We start from the raw sequence: 25,801 nt of genomic DNA, 5'->3' as shown, positions 1-25,801 counted from the left end.
TGATTGAATATCAGGTCTGCAACACAGGGCTGAAAATTAACACATTGATCAGTTTTCCTTTAAAATGTTTTTGATGGAAACATGGAAATTCTTGTAGCATAAAACTTTATTCCAGATTTGGCATGTAAAAGACATGTCAGTTTGCTTGTTACTGAAATATGTATTATTCATGTAACAACTATAGAACTCAGACCCATTGTGTTTGAATCTGGAGAACTAAGTAGATAATAATGCCAGCCCTAAACAATGTAAGTTCAAAATGCTCTAAATTTTCATCTTTCTCAAGACTTCTTCTTAACATCCCCTTTCCTTATTTTCACTGACTATGTGTGCCTTGGGGGTTTCTTTCTAAAATCTTCTCTCTTTTGTGTGCCTCAGGGGTTTCCATGGCTCTTCTTGTTTTTAATCCACATTTCTCTATCACCTTCTGTCTTTTAGGTTTCTCTGACTCTTTCTTTCCTACCTTTCAAACACAAAAGGCTGTATCAAATCTTACTTGGTGTTGTCATGAACTACAGCAGAGCAAGTCATTTTGACAATGGAATTTGGTTTGCTGATCATCTTGGAGCTCCTTGAAGTTTAAGATCCCTGTGACTGCAGGACTAGCTTCCTCTGTAGCCTTTCTCCTAGGATTTCAGGTGGCCAGTTACTTGCTGGTTGCTCCTTCTCTGCATCTCTCGGTGCCTTTGTGTGCACTTGTCTCTGTGTCTGTTCCAATTTTCTCTTTACAAACATATTGGTCAGAAGGGTGTAATATTCACTCTAACGACCTCGTGTTAGTGTGCGAGCACTTCTTTCAATGCTCTGTTTCAAAACACAGTCATAATTTGAGGTACTGGGGTTCAGTTTCAACATAGGAATTTTTTACTGCCATGCATAATATTGTCCATTCTAGAGGGCAGAGGAGGAGAAGCGTGCCAAAGTAACATTTTCAATATTCTGAGGTAAGTAAATGAATCTGATGCCTGAGTGATTATTGTTTGGGCCCTGCTAGTTTTTCTGTAATTTTGGAACAGAAAAGTATGCCTTTGTCACAGAAGAGACGGTCAGTTCCTATAGAGATGATGTAATTTGTGTTTTCATGCTTCCTGGGATACTTCTAAGTGTGGAAGGGAAGCAGAAGAGCAAACAGGCAAAACAAGAACATCCGAGTCCTCTAGGACAGTTTCAGTAAGGCACAAGAATTCAGGAAATCCATACTCAGGAGCCATCTGTGGCGTGAAAGTGCTTATGTAGTCTCATTGTCATTAACACATCAGGGCCCTGGGTGAGCCTCTAGCCAGAGTTAGTACACCTGAGGACTGAGGGGAGGGGACAGTCAGAGAATGTCAACTAATTCTTAGGTATGAAGAAAGCGGATCCAACAGTGCCTGAACTTCTGACTTTTAACGAGAACTGAAAAATCGGATTTCTACATGAAACCTTATGAACTTGAAAATACTTCTAGGTGGAAATCAAACAGTGGGTTATCTCTGGGAGGTTACCAATTGTTCTTTTTAAAGCACATTGCAACACATGACTTTATTTATCTTCTAACTCAGACTTTAAATGAGTGTGATGATTGAATTGCTGATGTGATAAAACGGTGCCTCATAGGAATCAGGAAACATGCTGGCTTTCACCCAACTAACAAATGGTGCAGGCAGACATAAAACCAGTAAATCAAAGACATAAATCACAGCCTTGGGTTTTCTTTTGCTTTGTTCTGTGCCTCAGAAAATGTATTTTAATCCAGGTATTGTGTGCCGTGCAATTGCTTCTGACCGCTTAATATGGAAGCTTAGCTCTTAGTTGCCCATTGCAGTTTTTGAAAGAAAAATGAAAAGAAAGAGAAAGAAAAATCATGGGCCTTAACTGCCTTTGGTGGTATCAACTGAAGCCCGTTGGAACCAAGTCACTACTCCTCCACCTAATGGCAGCATTATGGAATTGAAGGTTAAGTATGTCCTCAGGAAAACACAATTGAGAAGAAAACGAGCCAAGACTTCAGTCTTAAGGCCATAGTAACCTTTGGAAAGGTCAGGACAATGCTCTCCTAAATGACAGGATAACGTGGAGTAAAGAACACAAAAGACCTGTGACTAGAATTTCTGCCTCTGAAGCCAAGCTCCCTCATTAGTGCCTTAAATTCTCGATTTCATTCACAGGATGCCAAGATTATTAAGTTATAACATCATAAGCTTATTACTGGACAATAAACCAATCTGTTAGGTGGTTGAATAAGTCCATCTCTCACCTTCCTTGGGAAACTTCTAGCCCTCAACTCCTCAGAGCTGGCACCACAGTTGGAATTGGCAAGAGGCATGTTTACACTTCCCTACCCTCCCCGCAGCTGTCTTCCCCATTCTCTTCTCTTAGATCATGGCAATGCTACCTTTGTGGTTGCTTAGTTTGTGCTGTTTTATTTTGTAATCCAGGCTAGCCTCAAACTCAGGATCTTCTTGCTCCAGTGCCTACCATCTGCTGCTCTTCAGCTCCCGAATACCAACCCTGGGTGACTCACAACTGCTGATAAAAATTGACCAATCTTCTGTCTTTCTCCTTTCCCTATTCCCGTTCCTTTTTTCCTTCCTCCTTTTCTTTCCTCTTCCCTTGGCGTTCACTAGCTATCTACTAAAGTTTAAGCATTTATCAAGGTCAGATACGCCGTCCTCCTTATTCAGGATGGAAACCTCCAGTCTTATGTTTCATAATGCCACAAACTGTTTTACCCCATGGGACACTTAGGTTTACATCGTGTAAAAAAGCCATCAGAACATGGATTGATTATTAAAGTACATTGAACATGCACACATTATTAAAGTTCACTGAAATACTAGGTCAATTATATGACTATGTCAGTGATTTCCCTGGAACTATGTACAAAGTATATTACTTTGTCAATGTCACAGAAGCCCTTTTCTCATTCCTACTTTGGCTGACCTGTCTGTAGCCATTTTACATATAAAATATATTAAAGAGATACAGACCACAGGCAGATATATTGCTCATATTCTGATAGATTTATAAGAAATTAACAAATATACCATATGCATTTTTACCTTTGCTCCAACACCGCTGACTATATGCAGCAGAAACTTGTGGAGTCTAACGTAATCTCTCCTGCATATATCATTCTGCTCTCCCACACAGTAATTTTAAACACAGCTTTTCCAAAGTTTGAATGCTGGAAATTTGCATACTGATTCTAGTAGAGGAAATGGCCGGACTCAGATCATCCTGAGCATGAGCCAAGTTGGTGAGATGCTGTAACACACTGCCCCTTGGCTTCACATCAGAACACTCGACTGAGGTTGACTTGGATGGTGAGGTCTTTCGATTTTACAAAGCACTGGCCTCTGGTTAAAGAAAAAAAGATCTCTACTTTCTTTCCACATTATCTCTCTTAAGCCAGACAGACACAAAGATGAAAGAAAACTTAAAATATCAAACTGAAAACTATCCGAGAAGAGCAAAGGCTGTGACTAACGCTTGGGCCCATTTCAGGAGCAGCCGAGTGCAAAAGTCAACTGCGTATCAAAGACTGAAACCCAAACTGAATTTGGAGACAAGGAAAACAATGTAAACTTAGCAGAAGACGTGGTCCATATTAAACAAGGCTTGCCAAATGTTTCTCAAACCACCAATCTAACTTTTTATTCTATTTTTGTTGATTGCAAAAAGAAATTAGCACAGAAAATGGAACAATTGTTCCTCTCTCCTCTAAAGGAACATGTCAAAGAAAGAAAAACAGAACAGATAGCTTTTTAAAATTTTTGTTATTTTTTTTAATCGAAACCCAATTACATGGCTTCCCCCCTTTCCTTCCCTTCCTCCATCCCCTCCCTTGTCTTCTCTCTCTAACTCCTCCCACATTCCCCTCACAACCTCTTAAATCAATAGCGTCTCTATAATTATTGTTGTTGTTGTGATATATGCATAAATATATAAATAAAACTTGCTTCATCTATTTTCATTGCTTGTGTGTATATGATTTTAGGACTAACGAGCTTGCATTGGATAAGCCAGTTTGGGGGCCCATCTCTGGGAGACACTAATTCTCCCTCTCTCAAGACTTGAAACAGTAGCAGGCTTACTCAGAAGGGGAACTGATAATTTTTACATTTGTTGTAAGGCAGAAAGCTTATTCATGTATTTTGCCAGAATGACTGTCCTAGAGTGAATTTATTTTAAAAATTAAGTTGCTATTCATGATACCAGTCTATTTGATATGTGCCAAACACCTGTATGAATAATTCATGTACATAAACTTTACTATCTATCAAATGACATTTTATGTCAGCCTTTATGTAGGGTGTACAAAATGGTGTATTTTAGTATTGAGTGATTCACATACAGGTCTCTGTGTTCAGACTGGAAACATTAATATTCTCATTATGTTCTCCAAGGCCCAAAGCATCATTTACATGCTGTGATTAATGTACATTAATATCTGTTCATAAAGATAAAATATATTTATATCACTGTGTAATTGGTTCTCAAGTCAAGAGAGAAACAATCTTTCTTAAGGCTCCTGACATGAAGTCATTATCTTTTGTAAACTAACATAGAAAAAAATACCGATTCAAACATGGTATTTATCAAGGGGTACTATGGACACCAAGAGAATGGTTGTTTTGTTCATATTTAAGTAGGGTTTTTTTGTTTTGAGTAAAGTTAATATACTTTCAAACAATAAGTTGCTACCTTTTAGATGTTGCACATTTTTGTTCGTTGATGGCTAGATATAATTTTAAAGTCCAATGAAAAAAAATACTTCAAGAATGAAAACACAAATAGTTGGGCTAAATTTTGAATTTTGTTTCTTAGCTCTGGAAGTCGTTCAATGGAAGCTTAGCTATGGATTCTCTTTGTATTGTGCTTGGTGGGCCATTACCGGGCCTTGTTGTTAAACTATTCTGGACATTTGGCACAGGCTGAGCTTGTCCACTCCACATGTAGGTCCTGCTGTAGCCAGATGCTGTAAGTTGAAACAAAGGTTCTGGTCTTGAACAAGTTGTGCTTAATGAGGTCCTCACTGCAAAACTACATGAAGTGTTGAGTTTTTATAGTAAGAAAGACACAAATAGAGCTCTATGATGGAGTCCAAAGAGAAAAGGATGATCTTCAAGGTCAGAGATGCTGTACGGGGAGCTGAATATGAAGGAGGTGTGGGAAAACAGGAGAAACTGACATACTGGCTCAGTGGGCATGCTCCCCATGAAAGATCAGCAACAGCAAATGAAATACAAATATGCAAATTGTAACCAAATTACCATGGGGTAAAAGGTGAAAGGCCAATGTACATCTATCAGCTGCTTAGCAGTACTCTTAGGATAAAGAAAGATGACATACACAAGCCGTACATGTCTGAATCATTATTGGCATGAATCTGTAGGCAAACATTGTTTGCGTTCATGGGAAGAGAGAGAAACGTGCATGTTTGGAGGAGTGTGAAGGAGTGTGGCATCTTCCCACTGGTTTTCACAATGTTTCAGGAAGAGATTTTCAATGTCTAAGAAAGAGCTTTTCTAGATAAAGCTACATTATAGGAGTGGTGAGAAGGTAGCTTAGTCACTAAAGTACTTGTACAACCACGGGACCCAAGTTTGGGCTCTCCTGGGCCCACATAAAGAGATGGGCATGCCTACATATACCTGTGATTGTAGCCCTGGGGAATCAGAGGCAGAAGAAGCACCCAAACTTGCTTGCCATTTAACCTTGACAATTTTGTCAGTTCCAAGTTTGGTGAAAGATATTGTCTCCAAACTTAAGGTTGAGTGGTAGAAGAATTTGCCACGATCAATCTCTGACTTCTACATGTATGCACACATATGGAGGGGGTGTCACGTCAGGACAAATGAATAGAACTCAGAATGTGCATTTATTAGACTCTTAGGTAACAGTGAGACACAGGTTGAGCGTACCCTTTGCTTTTATTCTGATTTCTCTCTGCCCACAAGTGCCAATTCTACTTTGAAAATGATTTTTTTAATCTATTAACCATCCCTAGTAAGATCATCCATCAAACCTGTTCTATCATTACCTAATTTACATAAAATGATCCCACCTTGTTACGTTTTTATCTTTTCATACTTCAGTTTGCTTTGTAGAATCATGCAAAGAGAATGTTGCTACCTACAATGAAAGTGACCAGAAATAAAGCACTCATGGTTGCAGTAAATCAAAGCAACAACTGTTACACGAGCCCAAGTACATTGGTCAAGAACATCTAATTAATTGGAAATATACATAATAATAAGTTCAAGCCATTGCTAATCTGTGTAAAAGCAAAACTCAATGAAAGCCCTGGAGTGGCATGCTGGGGTGAATGTTCTAGACTGCGCACTGGGCTCTGATTCCAACTCTTCCATTAGCCAATCCTGTGATCCCAATTGGCTCATTTCTTCTTTCCACTGTCCAGCCTTGCTTTCCTCAGCTCCAAATTTTAAGGATCCTTTTGCTCATCGTGAGGATAGATCTAAGAACTTCCTTTGTATTGAGTATCTTTCATGAAATCAACAAATACGTTTGTGATTTCTTTGTCTTTACAATCGCGTATCAAAATCACCAGAGAGGGAACTGCTATTCTCTAACCCTGAACTTCAGAGAAGAGCACAGAGTGAGCCAGGCTCCTTTCTCCCCGTTCCTTTTCGGTGGTAAATGTGTTTACTTTGAATTTTTGTTCAGAGGGCTCATCATCACAGCAAGACGTGCCACGGGAAAGAGCGCTAGCTTTGCAGTGCTATCAGAGCTCCTTGTCTAGCAGAGTCTGTTCAGGCTATTGCAGTGAAAGTGGCTGATGTCACAGTACACGCAGTCTTGACTGCGCCAGCTCAGAGAGCGTCTGTAAGGTGTACGTGTACAGTGAGTGCTCTTCGAGATATACTGTCAGGTCCAGATTTAGCAGGCGTCCTTTGCTTTGCTTTTTTATAATCTTATTTTCCCTCCAAAGGATTTAACAAAAGGATCTATGGTGTCTGTTGTACGTGACAGTGACAGCAGCATTCTAGCCATCCTGCATCTCGGGTGCTCTGTGCCATGTTCTTCTGGCCTCCACCTTCACGGCGGCAGCAACTTCCTGAATTCCTTCCTCATTGCCATCACTCACTTGAGGTTGCAGTCACTTACTGTATTTAGAACTATCGCGTGAGCATGCCAAGTTCTGGGGCTGGGACTCAATGACAGCACGCATTTGAGGTGGTCTGAAGGACATATCCCCATATTCTTGGGCATCTAACTAATTGTTCTTCAGTTGGTGACATGGTTTGGGTAGCTTTAGGAGGTACGGCTTCAGGCTGCAGGAACTATGTCTCTTGGAGCAAACTCTGTGCTTGGAGAACTGAATTCTCATTGTTTGTTCTCCCATACTTGGTTGTACAATTCTTCCTCATTATGATAGACACTGTGCTAATTGGGGTTTTCCACTGCTGTGAAAAGCCACCATGACCGTGGCAACACTTATAAGGAAAACATTTAATTGAGGGAGCTCACTTACAGTTCCAGAGGTTCAGTCCGTTATCATCATGGCGGGGAGCATGGCAGCATGCAGGCAGACATGGTACTAGTGCAGTAGCTGAGAGTCCTTCATCTTTTAGGCAATAGGAAATCGACTGAGACACTGGATGATATTCTAAGCATAAGAAACCTCAAAGCCTGCCCACACAGTGGCACACTTCCTCCCACAAGTGGACCATACCCACTCTAACAAAGGCACACCTCCAAATAGTGCCACTCCCTATGAGATTATAGGGCCCAATTACATTCAAACTATCCCATTCCACTCTCTGGCTTCCATAATCTTATAACAATAGCATAATGCGAAACTCATTTAGTCCAACTTCAAACGTCACCATAGTCTATCACAGTCTCAAGAATGTCTTAAAGTCTAAAGTTCAAAGTCTCTTTATACAATCTCTTAGCTGTAATCACCTGTAAAAATCAAAGGAAGCATAGCAAGGAAATACTGGACCAAAGCAAGACCAAAGACCAGCTAAGAAACCTTCAGACAATACATCTCCTTTTCTGATGTCAAACCACTCTAAAGATATCAACTCCTTTCAGCTTTGTTCACTGCAACCCACGTCTTTCTCTTGGGCTGGTTTGACTCTGTTTGCAGCTTTCCCAGACTGATTCCCATCTCACTGGAACTGTAAGTTCAAAATAGACCCTCCTATCTACTAGTTGCCTTGGTCACAGTGTTTTTGTTATAGCAACAGAAAAATAACTAATAAAGTAGGTATGTGCCGTACCTCTGGTGAAGTATTACTTTGAAACTAAAGACTTTTGCTGAGTTACCACAGGTGAAATGCCATTGTATTTTTGAAATTCAAAATTTGAAATAAACTCAGATATTTTTGGAGGTAGATCATGGGGTCCACTGAAAACGAAGCGCAATTTAAATCATGGAAAGTCTAATGAATGAAATAATCAAAATTCAAATAAGAGCATATATTATTGAGGGTTCTTTAGAGTCATGGTACTTATGGAATGAATCTCTCCCTATTTATATAGGGAATGTTTTGAAATGACTTACAGGCTGCGGTCTAACTGATCCAAAAATTGTCAACTAGAATGGGAAGTCTAGAAATCAGGTAGTTGCTCCGTCCCACAAGGTTGGGTATCTCAGCTGGTCTTCTGGATATGTTGGAATCTCACAGAAGTAGGCTCTCATGGATGTTCTAGCAAGGGTGAGGGTTTGAAGAACAAACCTTTCCTTCTTCCATTGTCCTTATATAGGCTTCCATCAAAAGGTGTCACCCAGATTAAAGCTTCTTACCTCAAGATGCAGATCACAGGAGTGCCTCCACTTCTGAATTATAGTTCATCTCAGATGTAGTCATGTTGACAACAAGCACTAGCCATCCAGAAAAGTATTTGTTTAAAATATATATTCCTGTACTAAAGTCTAATTTTTCTGATAAAGATTGATTCTTTTTCTTCTTCCATTTATCTAGCTTATTTTGTGGCACTCACTTAATGGTATAATGGGATCTTCTTTCAAGAATTTGGGTTTTTTAATTTTATTTTGGTCTCTTGGAGTTGTTTTGTTTTTATTTTTATGCAATCTTGCCATGTGCCTTTCTACCCATGTTGGCATTGACCTCTCAGCAATCCTCCTTTCTCAGCTTGGGGAGCGCTGGGATTCTCTGATAATTTTCACAAGACAGTGTCATTTCTTTACATGGAGTCAGATAATTGTTTGGGACACTCTTACTACCTCTAAGATTTTATTGGGAGGTTGGGGAAGTAAGTTTCTACCCTAGCATCCATGTCTTAGGTCTTAGTAAATGCATTCCATCACAGGAGTTTCTAGGTTATATCTGGCTAGAACATTAATGGCATTTGGCTCCTGATTTTTTCCCATTCATTTGGTATTTGAAGTAGCTCTACACACTTTTATACAATACTTACATATTTAGAAAAGTAATCTGTTTCTCTTAGCTCTTCTCTAATCATATTAATCCCTTCTCATGAAGCAGCCATTATCTGTGGGCATCCTTCAGTAGATTTTTCAAAGTACAATAGCAGTAAATATTAATTTGGGTTTATGTACACATATTTGACATACTTAACAAAAATGCCCAAATATATTCTTATCCTATGAATATGTATGTATTCAATACAAACAGTGGCATATTGATGTACATGTACATTTTCATATAGCTTTTCTTAATGTCTTGGAGGTCTTTCAAGAATAGTGCAACATACTCAGCTTTGTTCACATCAAGAACTCAGCTTCATTTACATCAAGCATCCTATGTAGAAAAAGACCGATACTACTCAATCACTGCCACTTTGAAAAGCGTAGTTTTCAGTATTTAGACACTTCCAGCGTCTTTACTGTGGATGTAAACTCTTCAGCACCTTCTATTTTGCACATGTTTTTATGTGTGCACTTGTAGAAGTGGGTCAAAGTGTATGCTGCAACGTGAGAATGTAACTTCTATTTATTTCCGGCATCCTCTTTAGTGACATGCAAATACTTTGGTGTTCTTTCTTTGCCCAGTCTCTGTTAGTGGTACATTTCCTCTCAACCCCTTGTGGAAATAATTTTGATGACAGTGAAATGTAAGATGATACATCCTCTCTTTCACTGAGCTCCTTCCTCTTCCCAGATTTACCTCTCTTAGGCTTAGAGGCTTGTTGCTGGCGGATAATCAAATGTCCTTAGGATAGGACTCTTCTGCAGGAGGTGGCAAGAAATGGCATGCCATTGGCATTCTCTGTGCACTCTGCAGACAGATGGTCACAGCAAAGCTTGTATAAGGTAATCTTAGTCAGACCTTTGCACTTTAAGGCATTATCAGGACAGTGTTTGATTCCCCAAGGAAATGAATTGTCTGCTTATGCCGGCCCCTTTCCCATCTGTGGCATCGGTTAGCGCCTAAAACTTGTAATGAGGGTAAAGAGCGTGAGATAACAGGTGGAATATGCCTGACACGCTTGTCTTTTCATATATAATATTGGCAGCTTTACAGTGGAGGTGAGGTTTAGCTCTGACTGTCAGATGTTGGAATTGAGTTTTGGAGAAGTCGAGAAACATGATCAAGGTACAATAATGGGAATTTAAACACTTGTGTCTAACTTCCTCCAGAGTTGCGGTTCCAATGCCCCTGGTAGCATTATTTCATGTTCTCTGCATTTACTTTGCTGTCTCATCAGACACTGCAAAGACTGAGTTAACACGGAATTAGAGGTATCCACTCTCAGTAATTTTCCAGTTTAAAAAAAGTCTCAAAAATGTATAGACAATGGTTTTCATATTTGTATTTATTGTGTAAGTTATAATGTTAGACTTTAGTCAAAGATACCACAGGATGAGAGTTGCTCCTCATTTGAAGTAATGCAATTTTGCATTTTCTTTGCTTCTTGGCAAATGGGAAGCAATAATTCTCTTAGTTGATTTAACATCATCATATTAGACAACACATAATAAGGTTCTCCAGTCCTGTGCATCAAAAAGCCTTCAGCGAAGTGAGCAGACCTCTGGTTTCAGAGCCAGACATTTAAAGCGCTGTGGAAGAATCCCGTTCTGGAATTGTTAGATACAAACCAAGTTTGCAAGAATTACCAGTGTTTGCTTTCTCTTTCTTTCTTTTTACATGTTCTAGTAACAATACTTCATAGCAAACAGCTAAGACAGCTTCCTTTGCTAAAAGAGTTCGAAGAAGGTAAGGCCGGGCACAATGGGGCATGGTCCTGATTCTATCTTCTTTGTAGGCTGAGCCAGTATTATAGCTTGAGACTAAGAGGTTGCGACCAGCATGAGTTATAGGTTAAAAAAAAGTTATTTGATCAGAAAAGTAAAAAAGAAAATAAAAACTAGAAGAACAAGAAACAAAACAACAACAACAAAATCTTGACGAACCTTTAACAGAAGGAAAAGTTTAAATAGCATAAAATGATCATTCCTACTCAAAGAACCACACAGCTTATTTCCTCTGGTTAAATTTTTCCTCATAATATTTTAATAGTATAGAGACATTTCTTGAATAGGTTAGAACTATTTTGAAATGATACTTTATATGAATTGTTTTACATCCAAGAAACTAATTTTGGTATGAATAATAAGGCTACAGGAGGTGAAGACACAAGACACGCTTGCGATTGATTAATTTGGCCAACAGCTATATTTTGCACTGAGGGAAATGAGCGCCCAAGAAGACAAAGGGCCTCGCTCTTCACACAACTTAGAAATGCACAGCAGCGTGAGTCAGGCCCCAGGACGTCTCTTCACCACCAAATGCGTTCCCTTGGAGCGAGTCGTTTTTATTTCCAGACTTACTGAGATCCGGGGGAGCATAACAATCACTGTGCCCCCTTCCTAAAGCTTTAAAAGGTCACTTTTCAATGACCTTGGGCAATTTTATGAAAAATGAAATATCAAGATAAAGGTTAGAAAGCAGGTTGAGAAGGTGCTTCCGTCCTCTTCCTGAGGCCATGGCGTGTTGACAAGGAAGGTCTCCCCAAGGTAGTAACTAGGGTGGTAAGAAGGGAAGGTGGTCAGGAATGAGGGGAAATGGGATGCGCCACTTGTGTTTGAGCAACAGCAAGGACACCAGAGGCCGGAGGGCAAGGATTGTGCCTTCACCAACTTCATATCCATCTCATGGTCATGCCAGCCAAAGAAGAGGAAGGATGGGTGAGCAGAATAGTGCCCTGTTACCATGTCAACTACACAGGGCTATGTACATCACAGACTCTTACCCAGGTACAAGAGTGGGCACATTACAGTTCAAACAAGGGGAACCAGGCAAGGTTGTGATGAGAATGGGCTGTGGCTTTGATAGAGATCCTCCTTAGCATATACTTAGCTTCCTTGACTACCACTGCGAAAAGATTTGGCTTTGACTAAAAAATCAAATTAATTCACTTTCAAAAATTTTAATGCAATTTCACATAATAACAAAGTACAAAAATATTGTAAATTATCATATTATTCAATGAAAGGAAAATGATTTCAAATAATTGCTTGGTTTTGTAATCAAAAGACAGGTGTTATATAATTTAATCTTTGTGACCCTTTGTGTCTGTAGAAATCATCTTTTAAATTTTTTAAATTTCATTTTACATTCCAATCATAGTTCTCCCTTCCACCCCTCCTCCTGCTCCCTTTCACCTACCCTTCAGCCCACCCCCGTATCCTCTCTTCCTAATGTGTAGACAGAGACTGCTTGTTCTTTCCTGGCTTCCCAGACCACAAAATAATCACACAGAAACTATATTATTTCAATACTGTTTGGCCAATAGCTTAAGCATATTTCTGGCTTACTCTTATATCTTAAATTAACCCATTTCTATTAATCTGTGGTTTACACATGGCAGTGGCTTACCAAGTAAGTTCCATCTGGCATCTGTCTCTGGTGGCTCCATGGCTTCTCACTGATTCTGCCTACTCTCTGTATATATTTTTACTAGACTGGCTATATTCGGTTAAGCTATTGGCCAAAAGTAGCTTCTTTATTCATTAACCAGTAAAAGCAACATGTATACAGAAGTGGCTTTCAAATTATAGATTTTTGTTATGAATCAAATTTACCTGTAGCCTATAGGTTTTACTGACATTAAAATGGTATAAATCTTCTGTCAGTAAAATTAGAAGGAAAATCTTCATTAAAAGGAGATTTTAGGAAGTAATATTTTTTGTAGCATTTTAATATGAAAATTGTTTTTCTCATTTGTAGATAAGAGAAAATTTAAGTCAAAATTAAATAACATTTAAGACAACACAACCAACTCTGTTCGGTTGTCACTTCTATATTGTTACATATTATCATTACTTTGTTTCCCTGTTGTGTAATTCTTGTTATTTATTTCAACAAGAATAAAATGACTGCCAAATGTGTTGAGATTTGTAAAATGTGACAAGGAGCAGTTTCCCATGAACCAAAGTGTAGTGGATGTATGGGAGGAGGACAAAACATACAACATCTTAAATATTGCAAAAAATATAACAATGCTTTGAGAAAATGAAGGCGGGAAAGTTCAACATCGCCTAATGTTACTGTAAATATCATCTTTCATGGGTATCTAGGATAGAGAGGGCAAGAGAATGTCATCATCATTGTTCAGGTAGGAAGTACTTTGTGCCTGGGAACTAGCATTTGATGAGAGCTATGTTAGTGTAGTCAACTGTGAAAAACATACAGCATGTTTGTCATATTTTCACTAGGATCTCTGAATTTCCATCTGCCTATTCTTCATGATATTTGCATCTTCCAAGAAAACGCAGTTAAATGAAGCTAGGAACTGTCTGTATTGCCACAGTTAAAGCCTGGTCAAAAGGAAATCGTTGTCAACTACAGACTAGGAAGACAGAGACCATGTATATCTGAAAGCTAAATGGAGAAAAAAAGTCAGAAATAAATCTGACATGAGAGTAAATCCAAGTACAGCCTTCACTTTGAAGGTGTGACTCTGGAATTCTACAGGGTCAGACTGGAACCAGGTGGGATGGGATACTGGGTGAGCTTCAAGGACGTGGGGAAGGATTTGGCTTTCATTCATCGTCAGGACTGAGGTGGGTGGGTGTTCTGAACTGTTAAGAACAAGGCTAGGCTGGAGACATGTTCAGAAGGTGAAAAGGAGCTTGCCACAGGCTTGGATAGTACTAGAACCAAAGCACGGAAACCTCTGATAAATATGTGTATCTGAACACTATCAACCTATTCATATTCTACTGAAGTAATACATATTCTAATGGATGAATAATTTTTTAAAAGTAAGTGACTGGGTTGTATCATAAGCATTGCCCTCTTGTAAGTACGTGATGTACTTATGGGGAGGTTCTGCTTCATCAAAACATGTTTCTATAAACCTTATTGAAATTCTGCATTAAGGTAAGAGCTCAAAATCACAAACATAAAAATTCACAAATTGCAATTTGAATTTTCAAGAGGGAAAACTCTTCCTTATTCTACTGCCCATGGCTCTGTTTTCTCTGTTTTCAGTATTGGTCAAGGTATTCTAGGGTTTGTCATCTTTGACTCCCAGAGTGTCTTCACTGCACACCAGATGAACTGCCGCCAGTCTAGACAGTCATTTAACGATCTTAGAATCCATCTGAACGTATGTGATTGTCTAGGTCTTGGCCAAAGGCTTTTAAATGACTGTGCACTTCGTGTCAAGTATGCTTGTGCATGCCTTTCTGAACGATAGGCAAGACACAAATGCGTGACAAAAGCACAGAATCTAATAGCTTGTTGTGAGAAAAAATAACAATCATCCTGTCACATGAATAACGCTAACATGGTGCTGCATACATTCTGAAAGTTCATAGCGTTTGTCCATCTGTATCAACTCTTTCTCTTGGCGTGCCTCTTTTTTCTTTTGAAAAATAGGAAATTCAGGTTTTAGGCACTGACTTGAAGTCTCATTAAAAAATATGTATGGTAGTAGAAGCACAGTCTTTATTGGTAGGTACTCCAAGTCCAGGATTTTTATTTTTTATTATGCAAAAAGAGTATAGTAGAAAATATAGTGTAAATTCACAGATGCCCAACTTTATGTTGAAACCGAAACAGCAGTTGTATAGTAGAGGTTATACTGCAAGTCATTGCCCATGCAGATTCAGTGCCCTAAGGTTTCCCTCTGAAGTCTCAAAACCTCTTAACATCTAGAGATAACACTATGTGTATTTAGTATTGAGATAGATCAAGACACAAAAGCATTGAAATTACTCAGTCATTTTGGGCTTGTGTGTGTATATATACTCATGTGAGTGCACCTGCATGCATGTGCATATGTGTGCAGAGGTCAGAGAGGTTAATGATAGGTTTCTTCCAAATATATCTCCATATTATACTTCAAGACAGCAAATCTCACCGAACCTGGAACTCATTGTTTCAGCTGGACTGGCTTGCCAGTAAGTCTCACAGATCTGTCTGTCTCAGCTGACCCAGACAGACCCAATGTTTTCATTTGGGTTCTGTGGGATCTATTACAGTTTCTCATGCTTGGTAAACATTTTACCTATGAAATATTCTCTGCAAACCCCCAGTCTACTTTTAAAATAATAGCAAATTTAAACTTTTTCTAAATCTTTCAACTTAGTTCCCAAACCAGAACTTGAGTTCTTATAGACTGACAATATTGACAATATTGGAAGGTAGCAGGACAAATAAGAGGTGGGGCATAGTGGTAATTCCTTAAGTCAACTAAGAATGTGGTCTTAGGAGGCACTGGGGAATCCATGTCTGTCTCTGACTTCCTATTTTGTGAAATGATTTCTTTTACCCCCTCGTTCTCCCTTGTATCATCTATCTAGAACCCTTTTAGCCTCTAAAACTACCAGCTCAAATAAGCTATTTTTCTTTTAATATTAAGTTGCATCAGGAAGTTCATCAGTTTGACAAACAGACCAATTCTGGCCTGGTGATGCAGTTCCGGGCACTGCACTTGCCGCGCATACACAAGGCCTGGGTTCAGTGCCAACATAAAAACCTGAAAAGACTGATGATGACGCTTTTTGCTAAATGAATCTGTACTTCTTTAATATCTATATTTGGCAACGATTTGACTCTTTCTTGGTAATATGGCCATGGTGACATAAAGAGCACACCTTGTTAAGAGCAGTGCTGCCAGGCAAGAGCATGCAATAGTTTTCTTCTCTCCCCTCATCTTCTCCAGCCAATTTGTTTCTATGGTTTTTTATTAAACGTAATATGCACACAATAAAATTTACACTTAAAGACTTTCAGTAGATTTTTGTATTTCTACAAAGGTACACAAATATCAGAACTATTTAATTCAGACTCATTTCCATTTCTTCAGGGAAGCAGTCATTCTCTGTTTTATTCCAACTCCGTGGTAGCACTTGACACCCATTATTTTCCATCTCTTGAGATGGGTTTCTCATTATACGCAATATTACAAACCCTGTTGTAATGTTTCATTTAAATGGAATCAAATAACATGTAGCATTTGCACCATGTATCCTAATGGTTTTGTGTTTCACTTAGCATAATGTTTTGAGGCTCATTTATGTTTTCAAATTAATCAGTATCCCATTACTCCTCCCAATGAATAGCAATACATTATACAGCTATGCCACATTTTGTTGATCTACTCAACAGTTGATAGATAATTAAGTTGTTTCTGTAATCAATACTACTATCAACATGTATGTATAAATTTTTTTATATTCATGTTTTCACCTAGAGGTTCATGGCTAGTAGTAAGATGATTGAATCCTTGCTAACTGTATTTTTATTCTTTTGGGAAAATGTCAGGCCACTTCCTTTTCCATTACTCCACTTTGTGGTCCTATCAGCAATCTGTGAGAGCTACAGATTTTTTTTCACAATCTTATCCTTATCAACGCCTTTAACTGGGCAGTTTCTATCAGCCTCACATTAATATCTTATAGTCATTTATTTCCAAGATAATCAGGATAGTATTCTTAAATTGAAGAGTACTACAAGAATTGTCATTTTCAGTTTTAATATAAATGGTGTTAATGTACTGTTACTATTATTATTGCATTTCCATTCTCAGCCCCATCTTTTGTTCAGTAATAGGAAACTCATTTCAAATACACTTTTGGTGGCATCTTTAGCACTCTCCACCGTCACTAGCCTCCCAGTTGTTGTTTATCTCTCTCTAAACGAAGACAGGACTATCATCTATAGAGACATGGTTCCTGACAGCTTTGTTTCTACGCAGTCATTGTTTGTGCAGTTCTCTGCGTAAATGCATCAATTTGTGAGGCTTCACATTGCAAACTTTGCAGTGTGCAGTGACAAAGACTCATTATGGCGGGCATGCCTGGCATGGGAAGGGGGTTTACTTGCTGTTAGCTGGGTAGCATCCTATCACATTTGTCTTTTGCTTATCTCAGAAGAAGAGGCAATTCATCTTTAGAAAGATACATTTCATTCATTGGTATATTAAGGCATTATTTTATTGTATTGATTATAAAATTGTATTATGCATCATTCGAAACAGAAGTGTTGAGTCTGAGAGGCAAGTCTGAGATTATAACACAATTAAAAGGGCTGAAGAGATGGCTCAGCTATTAAAGGCTAGGCTCACAACCAAAAATAACACAATTAAGAGGAAATTCTGATATTGGTTTGCAATTTTATTTTTATGCATCTTTTAACTAACTCTTTAGCATTTTGATTTTTCTCACTTAAGAGATGAGGCTGAAGTAGATGTTCTTACTATTTCTTTCTGGAATAGCAGTGTCATTCTAGGTTTCACAGAGGATTCTTCAAGAGGAGTATTTTCTCCTACTGCTTGATGATTTGTTTTGTGAGACAGAGTTTCTCTGTAGCTTTGGAGCCTGTCCTGGAACTAGCTCTTATAGACCATGCTGGCCTCAAACTAACATTTTTATTATTAAGTATGCATTTGAAATGAATTAAAGGAAAAGCTACAGACATTAAATGAATTAAAGGGGAAGCTACAGGCATCAAGCAAAGTAGCAGCATACTGATAAGTGTAGGGGCAAGTGTTTTGCTGAGTCTTAGATTTTTGTGCATATCACACATTTGCTTCAAAAGCATCTGGTGTCCCTGTGTTGTGTGTGGTTGCATTTTGATTTTGATTAGGGATAAGTTCTACCAGTTTAACTCCATGCTAACAGCCACGAAAATGAGGACTGGTCAAAAACTTTGATTTATGAACATTTGACTTGCTAAGATTTTAGACCTCCAATAAGTGTGACCATACCTAAGCAGCTGTTTTCTCTGGACTAAAAGTTGGCCATAAAAAGAATCTTGAGTTTTGATTTCATATAGTGACTCCTTATAGGAGCACTAACTAAAATCTTGTCCAGCTTCCTGTGCCTTGTTTTGAACACTGGGGATATGTTTAAAACTGGCTGGATGCAGCCATTGCTGATTCGTTGCTAATTTCTTTCTCTTTCGCTGTGCTTGTTTCTGCAGGATGTTTTTACCCCGGAATGCAAATTTAAGGAGTCTGTGTTTGAAAACTACTATGTGATCTATTCCTCAACCCTGTATCGCCAGCAGGAATCAGGACGTGCATGGTTTCTAGGACTCAATAAAGAAGGTCAAATCATGAAGGGGAACAGAGTGAAGAAAACCAAGCCCTCATCTCATTTTGTACCAAAACCTATTGAAGGTATGAAAGCAGCTTCTTTCCTTCCTTTCACCCTGAGCTATGTGTTGGAGCTGGTGCTTCTTGTCCTCTGTTCTGTAGGCTCTGCCTAAAGGAAAATGATGGAATAAAGATTCAGGAAATATAATAGGAACTTTCCTAGCAAAGAGGAAAACAGAGACCAGAGAACTCTTGTAAATATGTGATACTTAGAAAAAATGTACTTGAATCTGGAAGCTAGAAAATTTCTGAATATAGAAAATGTGTGCCCGTTACCATTTGGAATGTAATTTCCTTCTTTTTGAACACTATGTAATCATTTGGGATACCTATGAAAAATGCTAATACTATTATTATAGAGTTTATTTCTTCTAAGGAATTTTATAAACATGTGCGATACTGATCTCTTCGTCCCTATGAGAAAATATAATAACATTGTGTATCAGTTTTCTTCATATATGTAAGGAACAATAATGTGCTACTTTATTTGATCTGCAGAATTTCCCTTTTCATGTGAGCCTAAAACTTGTCTTCCTTCCATCACTTAAAATAGTGCTGACTTGTTCCAAATTGAGCAGGGGAATAAGCCTATTGAAGGAAACTATTTTGTTCCCAAATCTTCTCTACCTAGGATTTCGAGTGACCATTTATGCAATGCAGATCAAAAAAATTAATTATATATTGGCACTTATCAATATAACATTATTCTCTGGAAACCATTATACTAACTTAAACCATAACCCAGTCTCCTTTTCTGAGGCAATAGACACCACTGCGACAGTGCATTGCAATCCTGACTTAGTTTGACTTGGTCTCCTGTAAATGTTATAGATGCGGTCAGATGGAGAGTATGCCCAGTGGCAGCACGTACGGTACTGTAGCAGACCATAGCAGTCAATCACAATCACAATCTCGCTCATCTTATGTTGTGTTTGAATGCTGGGTGGACGTTGACAGTCGCTACTCCTAATGCCTCTTGAGCCTTTTCTCACCTCGAGTCTTTAGTCATGTGAAACTGAACTTGCCCTGTGGTTGGCCATGCGCTTGCTATCTCGCTGGCCCTAATTTTCATCCACTCATCTGCTTATTAACCTTGGCAGAGGATGAATTCAAGAGTTCATACTTTTGTCATTACTTTTCTCTGATTCCTTTACCAGAAGAATCCAGCGCTTGTTTTTTGAATCTTCTGTATGTTTTTCTGCTGATTGTCTTGTCCTAGACATGCCCACTGTCCCACTGTCTCTGCCCACTTAGGGTTAACTCGTTCTCTGAATGAATGGAGTAGATTTGGTTTTTCCTCACATCTCTCCTTTGTCATGTGCGTTATTTAGCATAGCGTAAAGAGATACTTAATCAGTTCTCCGTTGACTAAGTGAACACGTGGAAGAACAAAGGAAATGTAAAGGCTGATAACTCTATGTTCCAGAGGACATATTCTTCAAGGAATGAAACATGATGACTACTGGCATTAGTGTAGTGGGAGAGGTAGTGTATTTCATGTTGTAGAATTAATACTGGGAAATAGAGAGAGTATCGTCATTTCCACAGAAAGGGATATATCATTGAAGACTTGACCAGACTCATACAAATAGAGACAAAAGCATTCCAAGAATACTATAGCTAAAGGAAGACATGCGCCCACTTTGTAAGGCTGAGTCCCTAAGAACTAGATAATACTGCTGTAGGAAATACACTCAAAATTAGAAATGCTTTGGCAAATAACACTTTCAACTCCTGTACCATTTTTTAACAGTTAAGCTGGTGTATTCGTTTTTTGCAAAAGTAGCATAATGCCATTAACAAACTTCGGTAAAGTTAGAAAAATATTTTAAAGAATCTATGAGTTTTATTTATTCTTTATATAGATAATAGAGTCTTGTGGAACCCCTCCCACTCCATTCCCCCAAAGGGAACATCTATAATCTACCTCCTTAATTGGAGCGGCTTCCTGTACTCTGGTTAGTTGAGTTTTCCCTTGAGATGGAAAGTCTTATGTATATGTGAGAAGAAATACGTGGGATGACTGTGCTCACAGTCCCAGATGCACTTCAGCGTTCTGCTTATTGCTGCATTTTGTATGAATCAGGGAAGGTACAAGATGACTCTTAGAGTGTTATAAACTAGAATTAAGATAGGCCTCACACAATACCTGTCAATAGCAGGTTAGTCATACAACTTCTCTCAAAACTAAATGTGGAAGCAAGCTGTCCAGAAATGGTGCTGTGGTGTCCCAGTTTGGGGACCTCGGCTGCTTGAATCTTTCACATCTTTCATCTTAGTGTCTTGCTGTGATTCCTTAGATCTGCACAGTGCAGCCAGAATGATGCACAAAATGCAGCTGTGTGTAGAGTGCATGCCTAGACTTGTGCATTGCACCCTTGTCAAAAACTACACACACACACACTGTGTGTGATCTTGCCAGCTTCATTACCAGACTCATAGGGCAAGAAAGAACTAGAAGAAGGGGTTGAAAATCTATGCAAGTTTTCAAGCCACCATAGTCTCCACTCGCCACATAATCTTAGCGCCTTAGTGGCAACACCTAGATGGTTAGCCATACTTAGGTACATAGGAGATGAACATATAGTCTCATGATGGATGGTTTCATGTCAAATACATATGTAGGTCTATGAGGGCAGTGGTAGAATGGGTACTGAGACATCAGTTCTGCCTCCAGATTACATCATTCTTCTCTTTAGAATGCCCTGGGTTCCCTGACCAGAACCATGTTAGTTGTTGGTTGTAATTTTGCTATCACTGGTGAATCGTAAGGCTTTCCCCTTCATACTGTGAGGAAAATAGTGTCTGTTTTTAAATCAGATTCCCTAATAATTCAATTTACCTCCAAGGTCTTTTGTGTAGTTCGTTTGTAGGAAAGAACTCTTAGGTGTGAAAAACAAAGAATGTGACAAGACAATTCTGAAGACATAAATTTAGCTGCTGTCCCATCAAGGACCATTTAATTCCCTATCCATGTATTTGTCATGTTTCTTTTTTCTAAAGAACAAAGAATACTTAATCAAACAACATCAGTGAAGTTTTATAATTCTTTCTTCTTCTAGGTGGTGCTTTAAAGTATGCCTCAATTATTTTCTCATTTTTATTCCATTTTTATCAAGTAGGTTCTAGTATAATTTGCTTCGCAAATGTTGAAAAAATTGAAGCATAGAAGTCAGTGTGTAATTAGTCCCGAGTCATAGATTCAGTGGGTAACAGACCTTGGCTTCAAACCAAAGCACTCTGCCTCAAGCAGTCAAGTGCTGAGCTTCCATGAACATGGATGACATGGGCTGGTCTAAGTAAGAAAGGCTGTGGCCATAATCTAATCACTAGGCAAGAGGACTCAATGCTGCTGAGCATGTCTACTAGTGGTTGCTTCTCCTTTTCTTCTGGAATATACCACAGTGTAGAAATAAAAGTCCTTGCACATCCTTGGAGAGCTTTATGCTCTTAGACATTACTTGATAAACATTAATTGGTCAGGTCTTTTACATTTCAAATATATTCTGTTGTAATTGTCAATGAAAATTTGAGCCAGTTTCCATCAGTTCTCTATGCAGCTATATTGGGTTTCTATTAGTAAGAAAGATAATTGAAGTCACGTTAGGCTTTTCTTTTCTGTGTACAAGAGCGCCGCCTTCCTTCCTTCTGGATTTCTATATACAACCTACCAATTTAGCATTCACTAGTCAAGTTGTGTATATTATCTTTATTTAAAAGATAAAAAGAAGCACAATAGCTCTAGGTTATTCCTATTTTATAAATAATCATTTATTTAAATCAATTAAGTAAAATGTTCAAGATCACAAATTTAGAAAAATACAACAGTGAGATTACAATCCCAGAAACCCAGTGTTGACTGAGTTTTCTGTCCTGCCCAGTTCCCACAGTCATTAAGTCTTAAAGAAATCACACAGAGGTCTACATTAATTATAAACTGATTGGCCTTGTATCTCAGGCTTATTATTAACTCTTATCACTTATATTAGTCCATAATTCTTGTCTGTGTTAGCCACGTGGCTTGATACCTTTTTTCAGCGAGTCAGTCACATCTTGCTTCCTCTGTGCCTGGATGATGACTGCAGACTGAAACTTCCCTCTTCCCAGAATTCTCATTGCCCCATCTATATTTCCTGCCTGGCCAATCAGTGTTTTATTTTAAAAGTACAAGAAACAAATCTTTACAGTGTAAAACCATTGTCCCATAGCAACCCAGAGCCAGTGCATACGCGCCTACCACTACATTATACTGCCCTGTTATTGGAAATAAGCTGTGAATGCCCCAGCTACCCAAGAAGTCAGTGATGATCAGACGGCAATGTTGAAATGTTGTACTATGCATTAGTTACTTTTCTGCTGCTGTGATCGACTACAATGAGCAAGGCAATTCACAGAAGAAAGAATTTAATTTGGTTTATGGTTTTCTAGAGCAAAGAATCCATCATGGTGGCGACAGAATGGAAGCAGACAGCAGGAACAGAGGCTGAGAACTCACATCTTGAACTTCAAACAGAAAAGAGAGAAAGAATCCAATGTAGAGCAAGGCCTTAGACTCTCAAAGCCCACTCACTCCCAGTCACATTCTTCTGTCAGCCAGACAGCACCTCCCAAACCTTCCTAAGCACCATCATTAACTGCAGATCAGGTATCCAAATGCCTGAAACTATAGGGCTATGTCTCACTCATAGCACGATAGACCATGATAAAAATCACATAGTAAGCTGGTTTTAAACCTGGCAGAATTAAGACAACTGTTTATGAAGTGATATAAAATTACGTAGTGAAAATGTGTACATGATAGCAAATGTAGTACCGTGTTCAAACTGAGTTGAAACTATTAAGAATGTGTTGTCTTTGTGCCTGTTATTTTTGTTAATAAAAATAAAAAGGGAAAATTAATTTCAATATAGAGGCTGAATGTATTTTTAAAAAAACATGAAGATGCAATAATTTTAGAAATAAATAACTCAGTGAGTCACCCAGTCCTACAGTTTGCTGCCCACAGGAAGTGACCTTCCCTAGTATATATAGACACAATGAGTAGACAATAAAAGACATGCCATGCTAAAGGAAAACACTAGCAGACAGGAGCATCTATACTTAGATCAGATAAAATATACTTTGAGGTAAACTCTACAAAGAGACAAAAAAAGAAATCGATTCAACAAGGACATATAACAATTATATACATTTATAATATATGAATAAGGTATAAAATGATTGTATACTTATTATTTTTAATACTTTTAATTTTCCACTATGCAAAATAATCAGGGATTCATTATTTCCAAAGTTTTTGACAATGAAATAGTATGGGTTTCCCACAAATACACACACACAAACACACACATTTATAGTTGCTTTTATTTTGGAAATTGGTATATCTACTGATGTCTAACAGGTACATTGTTAGTTTGATAAACTAAACTCAATCAATAATATAATGAAGTCGGTTATTTATGACTTTTTCATTACACAGATAAGAAAACCAAGACATGAGTAACTTGTAGGCTTGGGTTTTGGTTAAAAATAGCTCCAGCTTAAAACCTTGAATGGAAAGTGCTCCAAACCCTTTAAGAACACCAACACTTAATAGTAGCTATCTCCATTCATAGATTTTAGCTTCAATTAATACCCTACCTTGGAGAAAGGGGACATGATGGACAGAGCTTGAAAAATAACTCTGCAGATAAGAGCACCAGTTGCTTTTCCAGAGGACCCAGGTTCAGTTCCTTGCAACCTCATGACAACTAACAACTAGCTGTGATTTCAGTTCCAGGAGATTCAACAGCACCTTCTGGCACCCTCAGGCATGTAGTACACAGATAAATATGCAGATAAAACACTCATATACATCAATAGAATAAAATAGAAGAGAGAGGGGGAAAGGAGAGAGAAAAAGAAACAGATGAAAAATAGACAGATGATAGATACATAGATGATAGACAGGTAGATGAAAGATAGATAGATGCTAGACAGACATAAAGATGATAGACGATAGATAGATAGATAGATAGATAGATAGATAGATAGATAGATAATGGATGGATAGATAGATAGATAATAGATAGCTGATGGATGGATGGATAGATAGATAGATAGATAGATAGATGATAGATAGACGATGGATGGATAGATAGATGATAGATGGGTGGATAGATAGATGATAGTGGATGGATAGATAGATAGATAGATAGATAATAGATGGATGGATAGATAGATAATAGATAGATGATAGATGGATAGATAGATAGATAGATAGATAGATAGATAGATAGATAGATAGATAGATGATAGATGGATGGATAGATGATAGATAGATAGATAGATAGATAGATAGATAGATAGATAGATAGATAGAAATGAAGCTGTCCTGTAAGGATGGGAGGTATTGTCTTATCTCCTCTGACATGATTTTCCACACATTTTGCAAGTACTTCATTGTAAAATCATAAGTTCTGATGGAACCTTGCATTAGATTTACATATAAAATAGTCTAGACACATTTCATTTATTAAATTAGTAATGAATAAAGTGCAGTTTTATGAACTATTTCTATCATTGGTAATTTGCTATTTACTTGCCTATTTCTTCTCAATCAAAACTTAAGATGAAAGGTATTCTAGCCATAAACCGTATTTTAAAAGGAAGGGTTTTATTTTTTTTAAATAATCTCTCCATGGTCTAATTATAAAACATATAATTAGAAGATGCTTTTAAAAAAGAAATGTGAAATAAATTCACTGCAAGCAATTAGGCATATTGCTGTTTAAACAAGTTGTTGTTGGGTGTTTTATTTTTAATATTCAAGAAAATCTTTATAAGCCTGAAAACCCACTGCTTCTACCAATACCCCCTGACATACCCCACACTGCATGATGAGTGGGCTGTTCTTTTGTGAAGTAGATTAGCCCTAGGTGGTAGAAAGCCAAAGTGTGCTATTTTAATATTGTGATTGTTTTTGTTTTCTTCAAACATCTTTGCCTTTAATCCCATTCCTGTGTTGTATTTTTTCCCAGCTAAAGGATCAGTAATTCTTACACAGATAACATGATAATCATCACCACGCGCCCATTCCCCTTCAGTCCTTCACTGTCTGGTGTTGCACATAAGGACAGTGTTAATGAGGGGATGCTGATACATCTACTGGGTGCACTGACTTGGTATTAAAGTCCATTGCTAAGCACACTGAACAAGCCTCTACTTGGATTGTTTCTGGAATTTACCACAACAGCACTAACAAGCATTATTCTGA

General features: G+C 38.1%; 1 protein-coding gene across 3 annotated transcripts in view; it reads left to right on the top strand.

Annotated features, from left to right (window-relative positions):
- The window catches only part of Fgf12 (fibroblast growth factor 12), a 530,585-nt gene that overhangs the window by 492,480 nt on the left and 12,304 nt on the right, over positions 1 to 25,801 (top strand). For all 3 annotated transcript variants that reach the window (XM_041677851.1, XM_041677850.1, XM_041677849.1), the window contains one exon: positions 18,372 to 18,570. In XM_041677851.1, coding sequence (XP_041533785.1) covers positions 18,372 to 18,570 — 199 coding nt within the window. The remainder of the gene's footprint in view (positions 1 to 18,371; positions 18,571 to 25,801) is intronic.

The sequence above is a fragment of the Microtus oregoni genome, unplaced genomic scaffold (genome assembly GCF_018167655.1).
Source record: "Microtus oregoni isolate MIOR12 unplaced genomic scaffold, Mior012 000029F_ref0000214, whole genome shotgun sequence".
Taxonomy (NCBI): Eukaryota; Metazoa; Chordata; class Mammalia; order Rodentia; family Cricetidae; genus Microtus; species Microtus oregoni.
Note: the sequence above shows the minus strand (reverse complement) of the source record. Positions and strands in the feature narration are given on the sequence as shown.